Source organism: Mchenga conophoros, linkage group LG10 (genome assembly GCF_057382185.1).
Source record: "Mchenga conophoros isolate Kocher_MC1m ecotype Shallow Benthic linkage group LG10, M_conophoros_male_GT1.1, whole genome shotgun sequence".
In the NCBI taxonomy this organism is placed as follows: Eukaryota; Metazoa; Chordata; class Actinopteri; order Cichliformes; family Cichlidae; genus Mchenga; species Mchenga conophoros.
Window position 1 is genome coordinate 30111972 of NC_140535.1, and position 19757 is coordinate 30131728.

The window sequence follows — 19757 nt, forward strand, 5'->3', positions numbered from 1 at the left end:
TTTGGGATGGGGCTGAGTGAAGATTGATGGCTGCTCCTGGGTAGAGGTTATCTGACAGCGAGTCTAGCAGTTGTGATCCTGCTTCTAAACCTTAGATAAATACAGTTTAATATTTTTTTACAAAATCAAAAGTCTGACATCAATGACAGACATACAGTCTCAAGTTTATATGATGACTGTTTTTACTACTAAAATAAATGACACATTAGCCAAATAATAAACAAATAGAGAAGATATTGTGCACATATTTGCAATAAATATTGAAGAATTAAATTATTAATTTAACTAAAACTGCAAGACGTTGGATGGTGATTTTGTTTGTTTGGGTTTGTGATTATTTTCAATTTATTTAAATTCAGTTTTATTAATATAGCTCCAAAGCACAGCAACCGTTGCCTAAGTTGTTGTAAGGTAGTAAGATAAAGACCCTACGATAGTAGAAAGAAAACACAAACAATCAGACAATCAGAAAAACTCCCTTTTAACAGGAGGGAGTCTCACCTGTCTTAATGTTTTACTAGTTTGTCATTTATTATTTGTTTATACAGCAGCTGCCTTCACTTTGGTGCTCACAGGAGTTGTTATATTTAATGGTAAATGGCCTGTATTTGTATAGCGCTTTTACTAGTCCTGCCTAGGGACCCCAAAGCGCTTTACACACCCAATCATCCACCCATTCACACACACATTCACACACTGGTGGAGGCAAGCTACAATCAAACTCTTCACAGCTGAATCAAAGTGTGTAATTAGTCATTTATTTATCATTAATTAAACAGGGGCAGATGAACTATTCAGTCTCCCTGCATATGTGGACATATTACATACAAAAAAAATAAATACTGGTCCAAGATTAATAATATATACTCTTTATGATACGTAAACAGTATCACGTAGATGCTGCTTACATGTGCATAGCATATTGTGTGTCGGACATACAGGGTTTGCTTCTTTCTTGCTCCTGCAGGCTCCAGATGAGAGAAACTACCATATTTTCTACTGCATGTTGAAGGGCATGGCTCCTGAAATGAAGTCAAAGCTGGGCCTGGGCCTTGCCACAGACTACTCCTACCTCACTATGGTGAGTCTCGCCAGTTAATTACTCATTTTTAGTGATAAAAATGAGTAATTAAGAAATCGATGTACCCATCATACAGCTGAGTTTAGCACTTTGAACATCACTGTGTTGTTTGTTTATAACAGGGTGGACTACTGCAGTGCTCTGCTATCTGCTCTATTAAAAATGTTTTTAATTAACCTCAATATATTTCAAACCTCTACAGTCTGAGTGTTTACTGGGCCTGGAAGGAGAGAACACACTGGTGCCTTTCAGCTTACATGTTGCTTTTAAAATCACTCTCTTGTCTTTAAAGCTCTTTATGTTCTTGCTCCAGTATGTAGTGCACCCTCTCCGGTCCTCCACAACCAAAGGATTAACAAAGTGTTATTTTAGTAAAAGAAAAAATTACCAATCATAATAAAGTATGTCTCAATTAATGCATGAGGTTACAATAAAAACAGTGAGTGGAAAAAGACTGTGCCCTTGTGTCCTGATGGTAAAATGAAGCTAAAGTACAGAAACATAAATGGTGCAGTAAATGTTGTGCACAAAGCTTCAGGGATCATAAGTAATATAATAATAATGTAAAGTTAATTTACCGTAGCTGCTTCCCAGAGCATTTCACTCGGAGCTGTCAGGTGAAACCCATTAAGCCACATTGCAGTTACCTGGAGCCGCTGGCCTGGTTCTGCTCATAAACAGCAGACCTGAAGTTGGATTTCTTTTATATCACAGGGTAGCTGCACAAAGTGTGACGGTCGTAACGACCTGAGTGATTATTCCAGCATCCTGTCAGCCATGAAGGTTCTCATGTTCACCGAGACAGAAACCTGGGAGATTTCCAAGCTTCTGGCTGCCATCCTGCATATGGGAAACCTGCGATTCGAGGGTGCGTGAATACACAAATCTGAAGCATCAATCAGAAAATTTGCAAACTTTACAAACCTGTGAAGAAAACGACGTTCTGTCTTGCTTCCCTCAGCTCGTACCTATGATAATTTAGACGCCTGTGTGGTTGTGAGATCTCCTGACTTGGTGACCGCTGCGTCGCTTATGGAGGTCTGTAACTGTTCTCACACACATGATTGACACACAACCATTTTACTGTTCTTCCTTAGAAAAGAGTGGCTTTAAATCTCTTTCAAATTGATATCTGGCAGTTTTTTTGGTGATGCTTTTGTTGGTCGTTGTGAACCGTAGGTGGAGCCTAAAGATGTGATGGTGTGTTTGACGACACGAACCCTCATCACACGTGGTGAAAGTGTTGTCACCCCTCTAAGTGTGGAGCAAGGCCTGGATGTCAGGGACGCCTTTGTTAAGGTACCGATTTCGTCCTGTTTTAGAGGTAATACACGTAATCACCAAGTCTTTCACAGATCATGTTGTGATTGTCCTCCAGACAATCCAACTTCTTCTTTCTACGAGTCTGTCTTTCTGCAGACACACTCTACAGCTATAGCTGGTAACAGAGTCCTTGACTTACTCTCCAGGAGATCTGCTGTGAGCTAAAGAGCCAATTTAGCCATTACCTGCAAGTTGGAGAGCTCGTTCATGTACAACTATGCAAGACTCACTTATTCTGCAGAGCAGGCGAGAATTTAAGACCCTAGATAATATTACAAGGCATGGACATTTGTTGTCACTGTCATGATGGTTTTATGGAGCTTGGTTAGGAGAGCCTGCACAGGTGCGATACACACACAGACCTGGAAGGTGCTGGCTTACCTTAAAATGTGTCCCTCCACTTACCCCCCTATGCTGGTGGATGGGACACTGCTTGTTATTTCTACACCTTTGGTGGTAATTGTGTAACATTTTCCCATTCCTAATAACTATGAAGTATTTATGTTGGAGTGAAGTCTGGGAAAGGGTCTGTGGGAAAATATTTTTGGGAGTCTCCGAACCTTAATGACGCTAATGACGTTGCCGTACAACGAAGACAATGATGGTGATGAAGAAGCACACTTAGGAGGCGGTGAGCGAGTCTGCTTCAGCAAAGTTCATGAATTCTGTCATCCAGGGGATCTACGGGAGGTTGTTTATCTGGATAGTGGATAAGATTAATGCTGCCATATACCGACCTCCTTCCTGCGAGAGTACCATCATCCGAAGATCCATCGGTTTGCTGGACATCTTTGGCTTTGAGAACTTTATCGTCAACAGGTGAGAAGTTGTGTAAAAGAGTGTTTTTGTAGATCATTTATGCTACTTTATTAGTTTAACGCTGTCATCTTTTTTTTTTTTCCACTGTAGTTTTGAGCAGCTGTGCATCAACTTCGCCAACGAGAACTTGCAGCAATTCTTTGTCCGCCACGTCTTTAAACTGGAGCAGGAAGAATACAACCTGGAGGACATCAGCTGGCAGCACATTGAGTTCACAGACAACCAGGATGCATTGGACATGATCGCCAACAAACCCATGAACATCATCTCCCTCATAGATGAAGAGAGCAAGTTTCCCAAGGTGCAACAGATATTTAGTAGATACTTGTAAAGATAAGTCTTACTGAATTTGGCTTTGATTGATGTGCGTTTTTTTTTTTTTTTTCTTTTCAGGGAACTGATGCTACGATGCTGTATAAGCTCAACTCTCAGCACAAGCTCAACTCCAACTACATTCCTCCTAAAAACTGCTACGAAACCCAGTTTGGTATCCAGCACTTTGCAGGAGTGGTACATTACGAGACCAGAGGTACGTCCCTGTTCATCAGATTTTTTCTGTTTGTGTTGGTTTGTCTGATTTAAACTTATATTGAAGCAATGATTTTTATTCTCTCACTGATACGTTTAAAAATGCCAGCAGGAATCGACTGTACTGAACAGACCAGTCACAAAAGTTGCATAGACCTGACGTGTAGTTACATTTCTAGGGAGGTGCACATCAGGTTACAACGTTGATTTCCCGCTGAAGCATAAATTTCCAGTAACTCCAGACCCTAATTTGGCCTTTGAAGGTTGTTTTCCCGAGTCTTTCAATCAAGTGGGTGAAATAAACATTCTATCAAAAGGTCATTCAGAAAAGTTAGCAGCAGGCACACTGAGAGGATATTGATTCTGAAATCAACCTGTCCTGACAGGATTTTTCTTGTTTCCTCAAAACAAATGTGTTCTTCCCGAGTTATTACTTTTAAAAGGTCAGTAGGGAAAGTTACCAGCAGGCACATTAAGATCATATTGATTAAAAAATAACTTTGGTCTGAAGAAGTTTTTTCTGAGGAAGCACAGACAGTTCGGATGAGGGTCTCATGGAGGGTGTTTGGCCACAGCAGTCTTAATAGATGCTTCATCACATCTGACCAGAGCTCTCACCTCTCAGGCTCTTACAGCTGCTGGAGAAACTAATCATTATCACATACTCTGAGCTGGTCCAAAAATGAACACTTTGTTTCACAAGATTCACTCAGAATTACATTAAAGAGGATATTAAGGATAAATATCGGTTTCAATCAGAAATTCTTCATCTGCAAAAATCAAAGCAAGAATTTAGAGTTTAGATGCCAGAAGAATAGTTACAAAGAAATCATTTAAGCCAGATGTTCCGGTCTTAAGGGATATCGACACAGGAAGCGATTCACTCATCGTGCATCGTTTTGATGCTGGGAGTCGGCTCTGGTTGCCTGGTAACCATCTAACATGTCTACCAACTTGTCATAAGTTAATGTCATATCCTTCACACTCATTGGTAGTTGAGAAAAGTTTAAAAGGGCATCCACACAGGAAGTGACTAGCAGCAATGTAGCGTCCAGAGTAGGGATGGGTATCGTTTAGGTTTTATCCGATACTGGTGCCAAACCGGTACTTTTGAAACCTTGCCGGTGCTTAAACGGTGCTCGAACCGGTGCTTAAAGAATGGAAAACACAAACTTGTCCAAAAACCTCTTATGTTTAGCTGTTTGTTTGTAAAAAAATAACAATGTTAGCCTTTTCTGCAGCTATAGGTCATATATGGTATCACTCTTGGCTGGAAGCAGTGATTAAACAATGGAAAAAACACATACTTTGTCCAAAAACCTCTCATTTTTAGCTGTTTTCCACTTTTTCTTTGGTAATTTTAGCCTTATTGGCCAGGGTGAAGGGAGTATTTGCCATCAAACAAGAAGACAGCCGCATGTAACTACGATGGTGTTTGCTAGTTCACCTTATGTGCATTATTTTAATAACGTGATTAGCCTACTCAACATAAATTACACACGAACAACATTAAGCTACTGACCCAGAGAAGAACGGCTGCTGCTGCCATCATCATCCGTCATCATTTCTGCTACACTGGCAGGGCTAGGGGCCAGGACTCTCCTCTTCGGGTTCTTGGGGGGATGTTGCTAACTCCGGTTCCGATAACAGGCTCCACACCGGCAGTAGATGTGCCGGTGTGAGGTCTCACAGCAAGCTATCAAATACGGCGCATTTCTCGGCTTAAAAAAACCCTGCTATGCGTCACCAGGTGTTTCATCAGATTCGAGGTGTTACCTCCTTTGCACAGTATCAGCTTAAAGCACTTGTTGCAGGCTGCTGAGTTTGCATCTTTTGCTGTGGAGTACAGCCAGAATTTTGACTGCTTCGCCTTGGGCATTTTTAAGCTGTAGTTCTGCTCTAAAAGAATGTACGTACCTGGGCCCGCCTACTATCCTTGGAAAGGTAAAATGATTGGCTAGAATCCAAAGTGTATGACATCTCAGGGAAAAAAGCACTGAAATGTGCGCTGCTTTTCGGTCTGGTTACTACCGTTTATGTCAGAACCGGTGCCAACAATGGCAGGGCTACAGACGAAAGGTAAAAGCAGCATTACCTTAGAGGGGTTTACCTCTGACAAACATCTGGCAGACAGTCTTAACAGTTTTTACCTTCGTTTTGAGAACTATGATTGTTCTAGGCAGACCAGCACACTGAGGGAAAAGACCATCACTCCCCCATCTATTTGTATTGATGAGACAGGGGTAGCTAATCTTTTTAGACATACCAAAAGCAAGAGTCCTGGACCTGACAACATCTGTGGACAGGTACTGAGAACTTGTGCTGATCAGCTGAGTGGGATTTTTCACTATATCTTCTCACTTTCTTTAGAGCTACAGACAGTACCTAAAATTTGGAAACATGCGATCATTGTCCCTGTTGCTAAGGGCAGTTCTCCTAAGGCACTGAATGATTTTAGGCCTGTGGCTCTGACTTCTTTAGTGATGAAGACATTTGAGAAGATAATTAAGAAGGAGATTTTAATGCATGTTGAACACCATCTTGACCCCTTCCAGTTTGCCTATAGAGCAGGGAGAGGTGTGGAGGATGCTGTTGTCACACTCCTGCATCTCTTGTATAAGCATCTTGAGGCCCCCCACACCCATGCAAGATTATTATTTGCTGACTTTTCATCTGCATTTAATACTATTCAACCCCTCTTACTTGCTGACAGGCTTTACAATCATTTCAAGCTTGACACTAGTCTGGTCGGCTGGGTGACAGACTTTCTGACTAATAGGTCACAATGTGTGAGGGTAAATCATGTCTTTTCTGATGTGCTTTCCTCCTCTACTGGATCACCCCAGGGTTGTTGCCTCTCTCCCCTTCTGTTCATTCTGTACACAAATGAGTGTCGCAGCAATTTCACAAACAGACACATCCTGAAGTTTGCTGACGACACAGTGATCGTCAGTCTTCTAGTGGGGGACGAGTCAGGCCATGGACAGGTTGTAGATGATTTTGTGAATTGGTGTGATGAGTCCTTCCTTTCACTTAATGTGTCAAAAACTAAAGACATGATTATTGATTTTAGGAAGTCCTCTTATAGCTCATCACCCACTATCATTAAAACTGCCGATATTGGGATCGTTGAGAGTTATAAATATCTAGGTGTGGTACTTGACCATAAACTGTGTTTTGAATCTCATGCTGATGCCACTACTAAAAAAGTTCAACAAAGACTGTTCTTTTTAAGGAAAATGAGATCTTTTAACGTCTCATCTGAGATGTTGTCCTTGTTTTATAGAAGTTTTATCGAATCTGTGATGTCTTTTTGTATCGCTGCCTGGTTTGGTAACCTAACGGTGAAGAACAAGAATCGGTTGGGACTTCTGGTAAAAACTGCTAGCAAAATTTCAGGGCGCTGGCAAGATGGACTTTTGGCCATTTACAATAGAAATGTGCTTAGAAAGGCTCATTCTATTATTAATTGTGTGAACCATCCACTTCACAGTGAGTTTGAGTTGTTGCCTTCCGGCCGCCGTTTTAGAGTACCTCCGAGGAGGACTAAAAGACTCCAGGTCTCTTTTATCCCTACTGCGTCTTGTCTCCTTAATGGCAAATAATTGTCCTTGAATTTTTTATCATTATTGTTATTATTGTTTTATAGTATTGTTCTGTTTGTTCTTATCCTCCTGCTGCTAAACTAATTTCCCCTTGTGGGACAATAAAGAAATTGAATTGAATTGAATTGAATTGAATGATACCGGTACCCATCCCTAGTCCAGAAGCCACTGAAAGTCAATTACATTCAGTGACTTTAAGTGACTACGGGCACTACGGGGACCCGCCCATTGGCCTCTCAACTTCAAGACAAGACACTGAAGCCACAACACATGAGAGTGAAGGATAGTGTTGACTGACGTATGAGACCATGGTAAATACATAGGGTTACCTAGACAACCACAGCCTGGAATGTCCACTAGTGGCTGATCATCAGTTTCAACACACTCCTTAACTCAGGACCAGCCCCATTCCCAGTGTTTATTTGTCCTGTGTGGCTGGTTCCGGTGTGGATTAACTATTTTTTTAATTTTAACCTCCTAGGACCTGGCGTCCACATATGTGGACATCCCATTTTGGGTTATTTAGACCAAAATACTCAATTTTGCTCTACAAGGGCCTGATATCCACTTACGAGGACATTATATGCTACTGTTCTATCGAAATTTTAAATGAATATCCTCATACGTGGCTCTCATTTTTCTTAGAAACAAAAATCAGGTAAAAAAAAAAAAATCTGGTAATTCTTTGTTTTTACATTCATTGGTTCCCAATATGCCCAAATATCAAAGAGAAATGAAAAATGCATGCCGTGGAAGAGTTCGGGTCCTAGGAGGTTAAGTTTAACAACTTAACCTCACTTTGTTTAATGTCTCTAAGCTACAACATGCAGACCAGCTTTGAACAGAATTCACTAACATGTCGTTTCATCCTCAGGAAAATATCCCTTGGTTTGTTTGAGTTTGTTTGGAAATTGATGTGAATGCAAAACCTAAACTTCTCTTAAATACATGTATTGCAACTTGAGGTGACTGTTGTGATTTGGTGCTATATAAATAAAATTTAATTGAATATTGCTCATGCACGATACTGTGCTGCTGTGTGAAGTTTAGCTTGTTCCTTTAAAATCATTGCATTCTCATTTAATCTGAAAAGGTCATTCAAGCAAGTTAGCAGTTGTCACACTCACAGAAGATATTGATTAAAACGTTTCAGTTCAATTTAGTGTTGAAAACATGACCAAGATATAGTGATATTTTTTTGTAAATAAATTTCTGTGCAAAAATCAGTGCAGTAAAAATGTTGATTCAAATAAGATATAATCAGTCCTCTGTCTTGCTTTTTCTCATTACGCCCTCCTTTCAGGCTTCCTGGAGAAAAACCGAGACAGCCTCCACACTGACATCATTCAGCTCGTCCACTCGTCCAAGAATAAGTTCATCAAGCAGATCTTCCAGGCTGATGTTGCCATGGTGAGACCAACAAATGCATTAAAATCATGACACTGTATGTTGTATCTTTTTTCTGTTTTGTTATTTGGTTATTTGGGTTGGTAAATAATCGATATTCACTTTATTTATTATTTTGGCTTTGAGCTGGAAGAAATTATTACTTTCTTGGATTAATTTTCACTGCAAACTTATGAAGGCTTTTACAGCAGCGCACCTTCACGCCTCTCGAAGAGTTCAGCCTCACCGATTGTTTGTTCAGCTTGAGCTACAATGACAGAAAGAGAGCCTTTGGTCAAGAGCAGTAGGTAGAAGAAGTAAAAGACATTAAGCCTGAGCAGCTGCCTTTGTTTTACCCGGCCCCTGTCAGCAACATGAGACTGTGGCTTTCCATCACTCTCCCACTGCACAGATCTCCCACGATGTGCACATCTGCCACCCCCTGTCTTTGGTGTGGCTGCAGCTTTGCAGGGACTGTGAGTTGCCCTTGTGAGGCAAGCTTAAAGGTCCTAGCTCCCTACCTGATGACCCGATGTCCCACACCGCATCCACCTCTCTCTTTATTAATTTGTTTTAAAGATTTATAAATTGCATGATGTTTAAGCTTGTAAGTAATTAGATTAACCATGTACTTATGAAATTACAATATTGATCAAAATGATCATGAATATGTTTTTTACCATAGCCGAGCAACCCTACTTTAACACATTGCATCATTTTCAGTTTCTTTCTGAAGCGTTTTAAATCTGTAGACCGGTGTTGTTAACATCGTGCGTGTCTTCTGCCTTCCTTCGGCTTCTCTCCTAATGACAAACACCTCCTCTCACTCTGCTCTCTTTTCTCTTTCCTCTTTCTTTTCCTCCTGAAATCAGTTTCTATGTGGCTATCAGCAGCCCAGCACACCTGCTCCCAAGGTAATCACCAGCCTTTAGCCACATGTGGTCCCTCCAACCCCGTGTGTGTTCTCTTAAGCCGAGTCCAATTATCCATGACGTGCTTAGCAGCATCCCTCTGCTCCCTCTCAGCCCTTCTTTTTATTTCACAGGTGTGCCAAAAGCAGAGGGGAACATTGTGCTGATGAGGGGAAATTTGGCGTGAAGTTAATGAAAAATAATCTTTCAAACTCTCTGACACAGTAGGCAGTTCTGCATACAGACGAAAACTCCTGCATGCTTTTAAAATGTTTAAATCTAATTTTGTTTTGGCTTTACTCACAGGATCACAGTGACAACTGGTGTCAGAGATTTTGTGTTGTCTCCTCTTTTAATTGTCCGTCGTGTGCAATAGAAATAACGTGAGAGCAATCTGTGTTTGCTTTGTGGATCTTAAGAGTTTGAAGCCACTGGTTATTTATGGTTGTAGAGGTTCAAAATTAAATTCCCATTTAGGGTGTTTTATATACCATTGTGATGTCCCATTACAGCAGCATCAATAGCATGTCTTTACCTGCAGTGCAAACATTCTGAAACTATCTGTTTTGTATGTGTTTGCGTTCGTAGGGCGTTGAGACGAGGAAGCGCTCCCCGACTCTGAGCAGTCAATTCAAACGATCTCTGGAGCTGCTGATGAGGACGCTCAGTGTGTGTCAGCCGTTCTTCGTTCGCTGTATAAAACCCAACGAACTTAAAAAACCCATGGTGAGCGTGATTTATTACTATGTATGCGCTTCTGTGTTGCGATGCCCCAGAGTACAGAGATATGTTCAGAGTAGGGTGACCATATTTTGATTTCCAAAAAAAGAGGACACTTAGCTCAGTCATGAAGAACTTGCTTAAAGAAACATATTTAACATATTTAAACGATGCCTTCTCTGTGTGGTTAATTAATTGTGAAATAAAATATGTCATATAGGCTTTTACAAGTCAACAAGTGCAAAAAAAAATAACTTAAAAACCTCTGGAATTAAATAATGGTACAGAAATAATGCCTCATCTGCATAAAAAGAATTACCAGTACTGGGTCGGTATGAGGGCTGGACTGGGACAAAAACTTGACCAGGGCATTTTGACTAGAGACCGGCCCACCAGGTATTATAGGAAAAGCCATAAAGCCTTTGAATGAAAACGAACACTGTTGTGACAGTGATGTACAGTCTTGTTGGTATATGTATGATTTCTATACATTTTACATCAGATAAGAACTTTGTTTGTAAGATTCAGATAATTATTTAATAAAAGTGAGACATTTTAAATGAGAATAAGAAAGAAAAGTATTTCCTTGTGCCCCCTCTCCCTGTTAATGCCCTACCTGCCCCCTGGCAAAACTTTGCTAGACCCGCCCCTGACACAGTTACCAGCTGTCAGCTACATAGAAAAGGATCCTGGTGTTATTTGTCTCTCAGAAACAGTTCATAACTTCCCTTCAACTCATTCATGTCACCTAAAAGGTAATCCTGTTTCTCCATCACCTGTTTAGCTCTGATGATTCAGTAAGGACATCTCCTGGTTTCATCTTCATGTTTCCATCTCGCCACATATCCAAACCGATATCATATCACTATCAGTAACATAGCACCCACCCAGCTGTATAGAAACTCCGTCATGCTAGCTAGCACGCAGTACGAGTTATTGTAACTGACTGTAAAATGTCAGCACAACGAAAATAAACTCCACCTAAACTTGGTTTATATCTGACCCAGATAGACTGCAGGTCATAACTTCTTAACTGAAGTTCAGTATACCTGACACTCATCCACCTGCTGGCCTCTGTGGAAGCTCCGCCATAGACACCACCAAATAACTGAGTTATTTTCACACACCGGCCAGCATCTGGCAAATCCACCACCTTTCATTGTTTATACCGTTACAAACAACAACAACGACAACAAAACCATCCCGGTATGCCCGATGGTCAGTCCAGCTATGGTCGGTACGAGGGAAATCTCTTTTGCAGTTCGTCTGAAAAGATGCACTTGCGCTTTGGGATCGTTTAAACATCATTAGGCGCGTTGCTGTGCGCTGTCAGTCCCATCTGTGAGCACAGAACAAGCGCTCACAAAGCAGCAGTTCGGGGATGACGTCACACACATGGGTCCTCTATCGGAATACAGGAAAACCCGGACATTTTTATCAATCTCGAAAATCCCCCCGGACAGAATGTGAAAAGTGGACATGTCCGGGGGAAAAGAGTTGGTCACCCTAGTTCAGAGTGCAGCCACGGCATAGCACCGCCCCCTTGTGAAAACAGACTGCCTCTGTTATATAGTAAAGTTTTCATACTGTTAGGCTACTAAAGTAGAATTTTTACTTTAATATATATATATATATATATATATATATATATATATATATATATATATATATATATATATATTAAACTTTCTCATAGTTGTGGAGTTAAATGAGAAAACTGATGATGCTAAATTAGCTTAGCATATACCCGGCATAAAAGCTTATTACAGCATGAAAACGCTGGCTCTATCTGAAGGTAAACTCATGAAAAACTCAACACTCGTAATGCTGAACATACAGTCATAAAAAGTCATAAAAAGTATTATTGCAGTAACATAAGACTATCAGTAGGACTATATTTTTGCTGGGAAAACTATCTTCCTGAAACGTAGTTAGCTGCGATAAGCTAACTAACGCTCCTGAAATTATAGAAATGGTCTAAAACACAAGCATCACAAACATTAGTTTGAAACTAAAATAAAACTGGGCCTGTAAGCTTCTAATTTCACGTATTCATAGCTTATAGCTCACCAGTGATTGTGTGACCCACTTTAGCATGATGTAGATTTAGTTTTGGTTTGAACCCCAAACCTTTATAAGCCTTCATTTGCACATCAGGAGGCACTGCAGAAAAGGGTTAACTCACGTTTTAACACTGGATGCTTGTTTCTCCTTCTCAGCTGTTTGATCGAGAGCTGTGCGTTCGTCAGCTGCGCTACTCTGGCATGATGGAGACCATCCGGATTAGGCGGGCGGGTTATCCAATCAGATACACCTTCGCCGAATTTGTGGATCGTTACCGAGTCCTGATGCCTGGCGTCAAACCTGCTCACATACAGGTCAACATTAAAATCAGTCATCTGTTTCACTGCTTAGTCCTGACAGATTATTTTAGCTGAGATATTATCATTATTATTAAAGAATCTTTTACTTAGATTACAGAATGATGGATTTTTAGAGCATATATCCACATTAATACAGCATATAAAACACGGTGTAGAGGCTATTTGAGCTTCCAGTCTTGTATCAAATATAATTACGGTATATTTACAGCAGCATACCCTTGTTTAAAAATGTGAATATGGTTTGGAAAGTATTTGAAGCTGTCTTTAATGAATTTTGACCTTAAATTAACTTACTTAAAAAATATATTTGGATATATTTAATAGATGTTTGTTAAATTTAAAACTGACACATTGCTACATAACCTTCTTAACTCTTTCCCCCATTGAGACAACATTTGATGACCTCCCCTGTAGCGTTAATGATGAGTTTTGACATTTTTTACTATATATCAGTAAAGTTGTGGTTTGTTCTGGATTTTTCCAAGATCCCCCTGACATCAGTCATTTTGTTTTATAGGCAGGAAATCTAATATGACAGCTCAGAAAGTTCAGAGAAGAGAAACGAGGGTTACCCCAGTAGGTGTCTAAGGTCGAAAGAGTTAAACTGACTGTAATTCAACGTTTCCTTAATTCTGATGAAAATCTTAATGATAAACCTTAAAACAAAGTACAAATTCATGTCAGGAGTCATTATTTCTCATTTTTTCTTTCCAGGAGGACTTACGGGGAACCTGTCAGCAAATAGTCCAGGCCCGGCTGGGAAAACATGATGACTGGCAGATTGGAAAGACTAAAATCTTTCTAAAGGTTGGTTTCCTCATGTGAAAGTTAGCTTACTGAGGCCTTGATCCAAAGACTTCTGAATATTCGGCAGAATATTAGACAGTTTAGGCTCCTGGTGATGTAGCAAAAGGCTTTTCTGCCTTAAAAAAAGTTTTAGACCTTCTTAATGAAGCTCACTGCAGTGTCCATCTGTGTAAATGTTGAACAAGGTCTTTAGTTCATTTATCACAGGATTTCTTCTGCAGCTCAATAAACTTTTTTGATTTTGCAGGTTCTTTTTAGCATAGCAGCAAAAAGAGAAAACACAAGCATGCTCAATCAGTCAATGACATTCACTGCTGTCATCCCCAACCAGACACTTTGAGGGGGCAAACCATCCTAGCAGGTCAATTGTATGTGGTTAGGGTATACACTAGGTAGAAATGCTGTACTTCCTGGCTGTTTCTACTGTTCTTTTCTAATAAAAGCAAAATCACCAAAAACTTTGATGACCAAGAACATTTTTTACTTTAATAGCTCAAGTTTGTTCCCTCTAGACGAATTGTCTCAGTATGGGTCCCCAAGGCAAAAAACACGAGCTCCTATAAAGATAATTTCAAGTGTTTTATTTAAGTTATTAAACATAGTTTTGGCAAAAGAGCTCTACTGTGCCTTTTTGTTGCATATTATAATTTAATAACTTTTCTTTTCTTTATTTGCCACTTTGTCTCCTTTCAGGATCACCACGACATGCAGCTGGAGATAGAGAGGGACAACGCCATCACCGACAAGGTCATCCTTATCCAGAAGGCTGTGCGTGGGCTTAAAGAGAGGTAAGCGACTTGTAGGCGATTCCCAAATATCAAAAGTGTTTGTAGCTCATTGGAATAATGCTCTCTTCTTCCTTAAAGTGTAAAATTAGGTCCAGGATATATACATATCTTTGGTTTACCACAGCGTGAAGCAAAGGAGTAATGAAAAGAGATTTCTGTCTTAACCTACAAAGATAAAGGTTTGAAATCTAGTTTGTTTCCTTCTGTCACTCCTCCAAGAACAAACTTCCTCAGACTGAAGGGCGCTGTGACTGTTATTCAGAAGGTCTGGAGGGGTTACCGGTGCAGAAAGAATTACCAAATTGTGAGTTGTCTACATCAACAGCCTGTTTTTCTGTAGTTTTTTATGTACTGAAATATTCTGAAAGCCTCAGTATGTATTTGTTTCTTCCAATTTTCATCTGTTCTCTCTGTTTTTTGTTTTCAAATTTGCAAGGTCGTCTTAAACCAGATTAAAACGAGACAGAGTGCAGTGGTAGCTCTTTCTTTATTTTATTCCAAGTTGCATAAAATTGAGCCTGGTCGTTTTTACAATCTTGCTTCTTGCAAATGTTAAAGACATATGAAAACATTCCTTCCCCAAGATGTAGTCATGTGCGAGCCTCAGCACACGGTGGCCAATACAAACAATTACAACACCAACAAAAAACAAATTAAATACATAACAATAATCCCTGACCTGTCAAACGCGTTCCCCTCCTTCAGATGCAGTCCGGCTTCTTGCGTCTCCAGGCCGTCTACAGGTCGAGGAAGTACTACCGAAGCTACCGGACGACTCGCCTTCGTGTGACTCTCATCCAAGCCCGTTGCCGCGGTTTCCTCATCCGGCAGGCATTTTGGCGGCGTCTTCGTGCCGTGTTGACCATCCAGGCCTACACCAGGGGCATGATAGCCAGACGCCTCTGCCAGAGGCTCAGGGCAGAGGTAAATAGTTACTACATTTACTACTGCTACCTAAATCATGTTGTAGGCGGGTCAGGAAGACGAGAACACTGGTCCTGAGGGCAGACTGACAGATGGAGGTGAAAGATAATATGGCGTCTTTATTATATTTTATCTGTGCTAGATGCAACTGAACACAAGTTTGTTACTTTGATGAAGAGACAGACGATATCATTTTCAAGTCTACCCAGTTAGCTTAGCTTAGCATAATAAGTGGAAAAAAAGGGTTCACCTGTAGCTTCTGTTCAAAAGTTACAGACTTAGTATAGATCTACATAGCTACCAGCTCCAAAAAGTGAAGCCAATGCAGAAGTGCCTTAAACCTCCATATTTTTTTTGTAATGACCAGAGCAGGGGGTCCTGTGTTTGCAAAAACCTCATAGCCTCTTTTGATTTATGATCTCATTAAACCCTTTTTGATGAGTTTATGGCCTCAGTCACTAGTTTTATGCCTTGTTTAATAATGTCAATTTTGTAACTTAAGATCACATTAAGAGTCCTATTTAGTAAGCAGTGGTTATCAACACTGTGGCTGATCAGCATTTTGTATACAGTCTGTACTAACAATATCCAAATGAATCTCAGTCAGAAACATATAACTCGCTTATTAGTGCCATTTATCTTATTTAATGCTAAAATAATTTTTAAAATAACACTTTTTGATTTTGTTACCTTCAGAAAAAAACTATTTCTTTATGTTAAGCTGCTCTGGTGGCTCTGGCTTCACATTGTCATGAGAATAGCAATTATGTGAATAACTTAATTGTGACAACAGCCACTAAAGAATTAGGGAGTTGATATAAACGTCAGCGTGCCGTTACAAAAATCTTTTGATTTCATCCTTTGATAAATAAAAGGCCTCTAATCACCAATAATTTTATTTGCTACAATGAGCAAAATGATTCAATGAAGTAGCAAAATAATCCATAATTGAATCTTACCTTTTGATTTTTGTATCAGTCATGTCAGGCTTTATTTAAAAAAGCGACCACCCCACCACTGTAAGTTATTTTTTATTTCTTTTTTTGATTCAAAAGGAAATCCCTGTCATTCCAATGAAAATGTTTAATGTGTGTGTATGTGTTTTTTTAAATATGCTTGGTTAGGATGTAATTTATTCAGTTATAATGTAAAACCCCAACTTATTGAAAGTGTTCCTGAGATCATGCAGATATTTCCATGACAGACTCATACATATTTTTAATGAAGTGGTGCCTGAGGACCCGAAGATCATAGACATATTATTGATTTTTAGCCTTGTCCCTTGCGCAGAGATTTCTCTAGATTTTTCTCAGTCTTTTGATGATATAATGTGCATTAAAGATGAGATATTCAAAGTCTTGGCAATTTTACGTTGAGGAACTTTATTTTGAAATGCAATTTTTAGAGAACATCTGCCTATCATTACTCCCAATAAACTCTGCCTCTCTAAGAAGCTCTTTTTATAAGATAAGATAAGATAAGATAAGATAAGATAAGATAAGATAAGATAACCTTTATTAGTCCCACACGTGGGAAATTTGTTTTGTCACAGCAGGAAGTGGACAGTGCAAAAGTTATGACGCAAAAATTAGAATACAATAAGAATAAATACAGTACACAGCTGTACAGAATAGAATAAAATAATATACTATATACAGTAGAATAAAATAGAATAAAAATATACAATAAGATAAAAATAGAATACGAATGCTATATACAACTGAGTAAAAATACAACGATGCCAGAAAAGATTATTGCACTTAGTCTTATTGCACATGTGTGGATGTGTGTGTTTGTTCAGTTAAAGTCTTTGTTGTGGAGTCTGACAGCAGTGGGGAGGAAAGACCTGCGAAATCTCTCCGTCCCACACCGTGGGTGCCGCAGTCTCCCACTGAAGGAGCTGCTCAGTGCTGTCACAGTCTGCTGCATGGGGTGGGAGACGTTGTCCAACAGGGATGACAGCTTAGCCGCCGTTCTCCTGTCATTCACCACCTCCACTGGGTCCAGAGGGCATCCTAGAACAGAGCTGGCCCTTCGGATCACCCTGTTCAGTCTCTTCCTGTCCCCAGCAGAGATGCTGCCGCCCCAGCAGACCACACCATAAAAGATAGCAGAAGCCACCACAGAGTCATAGAAGGTCTTCAGGAGTGGGCCCTCCACCCCAAACGACCCAATCATGTTACTGACCTGTTGCCAAATAAGCTGATTAGTTGTAAAGATTTTCCTCTATATGTTTCTTTTTATTGCCACTTACTTTTCAGCCTTTTTTTCCCCCTCTCTCCAAGTTTTTTGAGACATGTTGGTCCCATCAAATTAAAAATTGCCTAATATTTTTCATTTAACAGTAAAATGTCTCATTTTAAACATTTGATTTGTTTTGTGTTTTATTGTGAATAAAATATGGGATTATGACATTTAGAAATCATTGGATTCTGTTTTTATTTACATTTTACACAGCGTCCAGCCGTCTTGGAATAAAGGTTGGACAGTTTGGTTTATCATGTGGTCAGACATAAGATGAAAATATTAGTCCTGGGTATTTAACTCTGAGTGGGGTTGTCATCTTGGTGGTGGTCCTGGAAGTTGCCAAGCCACCCTCACATCATGTGATTGGTTAGGTCACATGAGTTGCCTCTGCTGGCCTTCATTGGGTTTAGGGTAGTCACGGCTCAAAGGCCCATTCTGAGCCAGGATTTGTTAGTGTGAGTTTAAATAATTGTTTAGATCTTTTGCAAAGTTTTGTTTCACTTGTCTTTATATATTCTTACATTTATTCTTTCTGTATTAAACTCTGTTGGCCTAAATTATGTCACCGTAAAACTATTTTTAACACATTATGTTACACCGATTTTATATAAAAGTCTGTAAAGCTGTTTTCATACATGCACTGCAGCTCTGAGCTGTGATAAACACGATTCGATGGATTCACATGTGAGAATGCAAATGTCCCATGTAGTCAGGTCAGTCTTTAACCTGCCGGCGCTGACATGCTGGTTCTCAGAGTATTTCCAGTTGCTCGGTGCAGACTGTTTTCCCCTGTGTGCTACATCTTTGAGAGCATAAATGTGGGTAATATCCTGACCTGAGTCTCAGGAAATTGTCCAGAATTTATGTGTGAAAACAGCTTTTGTAAACTATGGAAGTGTTTGTTAGCTTTTCAACTTTTTCAGGGTAAAATTGCTATTTTTATATGATTTTTTCCCCTGAAGACTGTTAAATAAAATATTGTATTTTGTAAATGTTTGCTTAATCTCATTTTCTTATTAAATTGAATGTTCGGGGAACTGTAATATTCTCAAACATGTCTGCAGTTCAAGCGAAGAGCGTGAGGTCTCTAGGAGCACCGCAGCAGAGCGGGTGACAGACCAGAGGCGGCTGCTGCTGCGTGTTATCATGTTAAACATGTTCATGTGTCAGAGTGTTACAGTGTTGACCTCTGCACTGTTTTTATTCATTGTTGGTTATGTTAGTGTGTAGAAGTTTAGATTTATTCTTCTGTGAATAGCTCATACTTCATGTCGTGTTCAGCTTTAAACAATATTCATAATCTTTGTTGACTATTATCTAATGATAATGATTTGGTAGATTAGTGTCTACTCTAGTTTTGACTAACAGTTAATAGAGAGCAAGACAAACAATAAGATAACAGAGAAAATGTAAGCATAATGCTCCATCTTCCTCTGTGAACTCTTGTCCCTCTGTTCCTCCTCTCACCTCCCTCTACAGCTGCAGCATCGACTGGAAGCTGAGCGCCAGCGCCTGGCTGAGGAGGAGCAGCTGCGAAACCAGATGACAGTTCGGCGGGCGAAGGCTGAGGCTGAAAGGAAACACCAGGAGCGGCTCATCCAGCTGGCACAGCAGCAAGAGGACAGGGAGCGGGAGGAAAAGGAGGAGTCGAGGAGGAAGAAGGAGCTGCTGGAGCAGATGGAGAGGGAGAAGGAGCAGCCAGTCGACCACTCGGACATGGTTGACCGTATGTTTGGTTTCTTGGGGAACTCCGGGCCGCTGCCCAACCAGGATGGACAGGCACCAGCTGGTTTTGAAGTATGTATATGTGGGTTTTGTAGTCCAGAAAAGATGTCTGATTAAATCATCCATTAGCTAGGATTCCCCCCTCCGGTTTTTGAGGGGGACACATGGGGTTCTTGGGATTTTTTTCCAGGAAATGTCAAATATGTAATTTCCTTAATTTCTGGTAATCTGTGCATGCCCCTGCATGCATTTATGATGGAAATAGTATAAAGATAATATCCTTGGCCCTAAAGAGGTTGCATGAATACTTCAACTCCTTCAGAATGGAATATCAATACATGTCATTGCCAAGAGGTGTGCTGTGTCTCCTATCTCAATGTCAAGAACATGGAGACAGGCAATTACTTGAGGAGAGCTGGACAGGGCCATAGAAGGCTCTTAACCCATCACTGGACCAGTATCTGCTCCTTTGTGCGAGGAGGAACAGAATGAGCACTGCCAGAGCCACA

At 40.2% G+C, this 19757-nt stretch overlaps 1 protein-coding gene across 6 annotated transcripts in view; it reads left to right on the forward strand.

Moving 5' to 3' along the window:
- Nucleotides 1-19757, forward strand: part of myo7ab (myosin VIIAb) — a 55084-nt gene that overhangs the window by 12055 nt on the left and 23272 nt on the right. For 4 of the 6 annotated variants that reach the window (XM_085289765.1, XM_085289763.1, XM_085289767.1 and 1 more), the window contains 16 exons: nucleotides 968-1081; nucleotides 1796-1949; nucleotides 2043-2119; nucleotides 2261-2380; nucleotides 3081-3223; nucleotides 3314-3524; nucleotides 3617-3752; nucleotides 8660-8766; nucleotides 9615-9656; nucleotides 10242-10379; nucleotides 12593-12751; nucleotides 13472-13564; nucleotides 14258-14352; nucleotides 14572-14656; nucleotides 15058-15276; nucleotides 19003-19320. In XM_085289765.1, coding sequence (XP_085145891.1) covers nucleotides 968-1081; nucleotides 1796-1949; nucleotides 2043-2119; nucleotides 2261-2380; nucleotides 3081-3223; nucleotides 3314-3524; nucleotides 3617-3752; nucleotides 8660-8766; nucleotides 9615-9656; nucleotides 10242-10379; nucleotides 12593-12751; nucleotides 13472-13564; nucleotides 14258-14352; nucleotides 14572-14656; nucleotides 15058-15276; nucleotides 19003-19320 — 2211 coding nt within the window. The remainder of the gene's footprint in view (nucleotides 1-967; nucleotides 1082-1795; nucleotides 1950-2042; nucleotides 2120-2260; nucleotides 2381-3080; nucleotides 3224-3313; nucleotides 3525-3616; nucleotides 3753-8659; nucleotides 8767-9614; nucleotides 9657-10241; nucleotides 10380-12592; nucleotides 12752-13471; nucleotides 13565-14257; nucleotides 14353-14571; nucleotides 14657-15057; nucleotides 15277-19002; nucleotides 19321-19757) is intronic. The other 2 variants (XM_085289768.1, XM_085289769.1) reach the window with 1 other exon arrangement.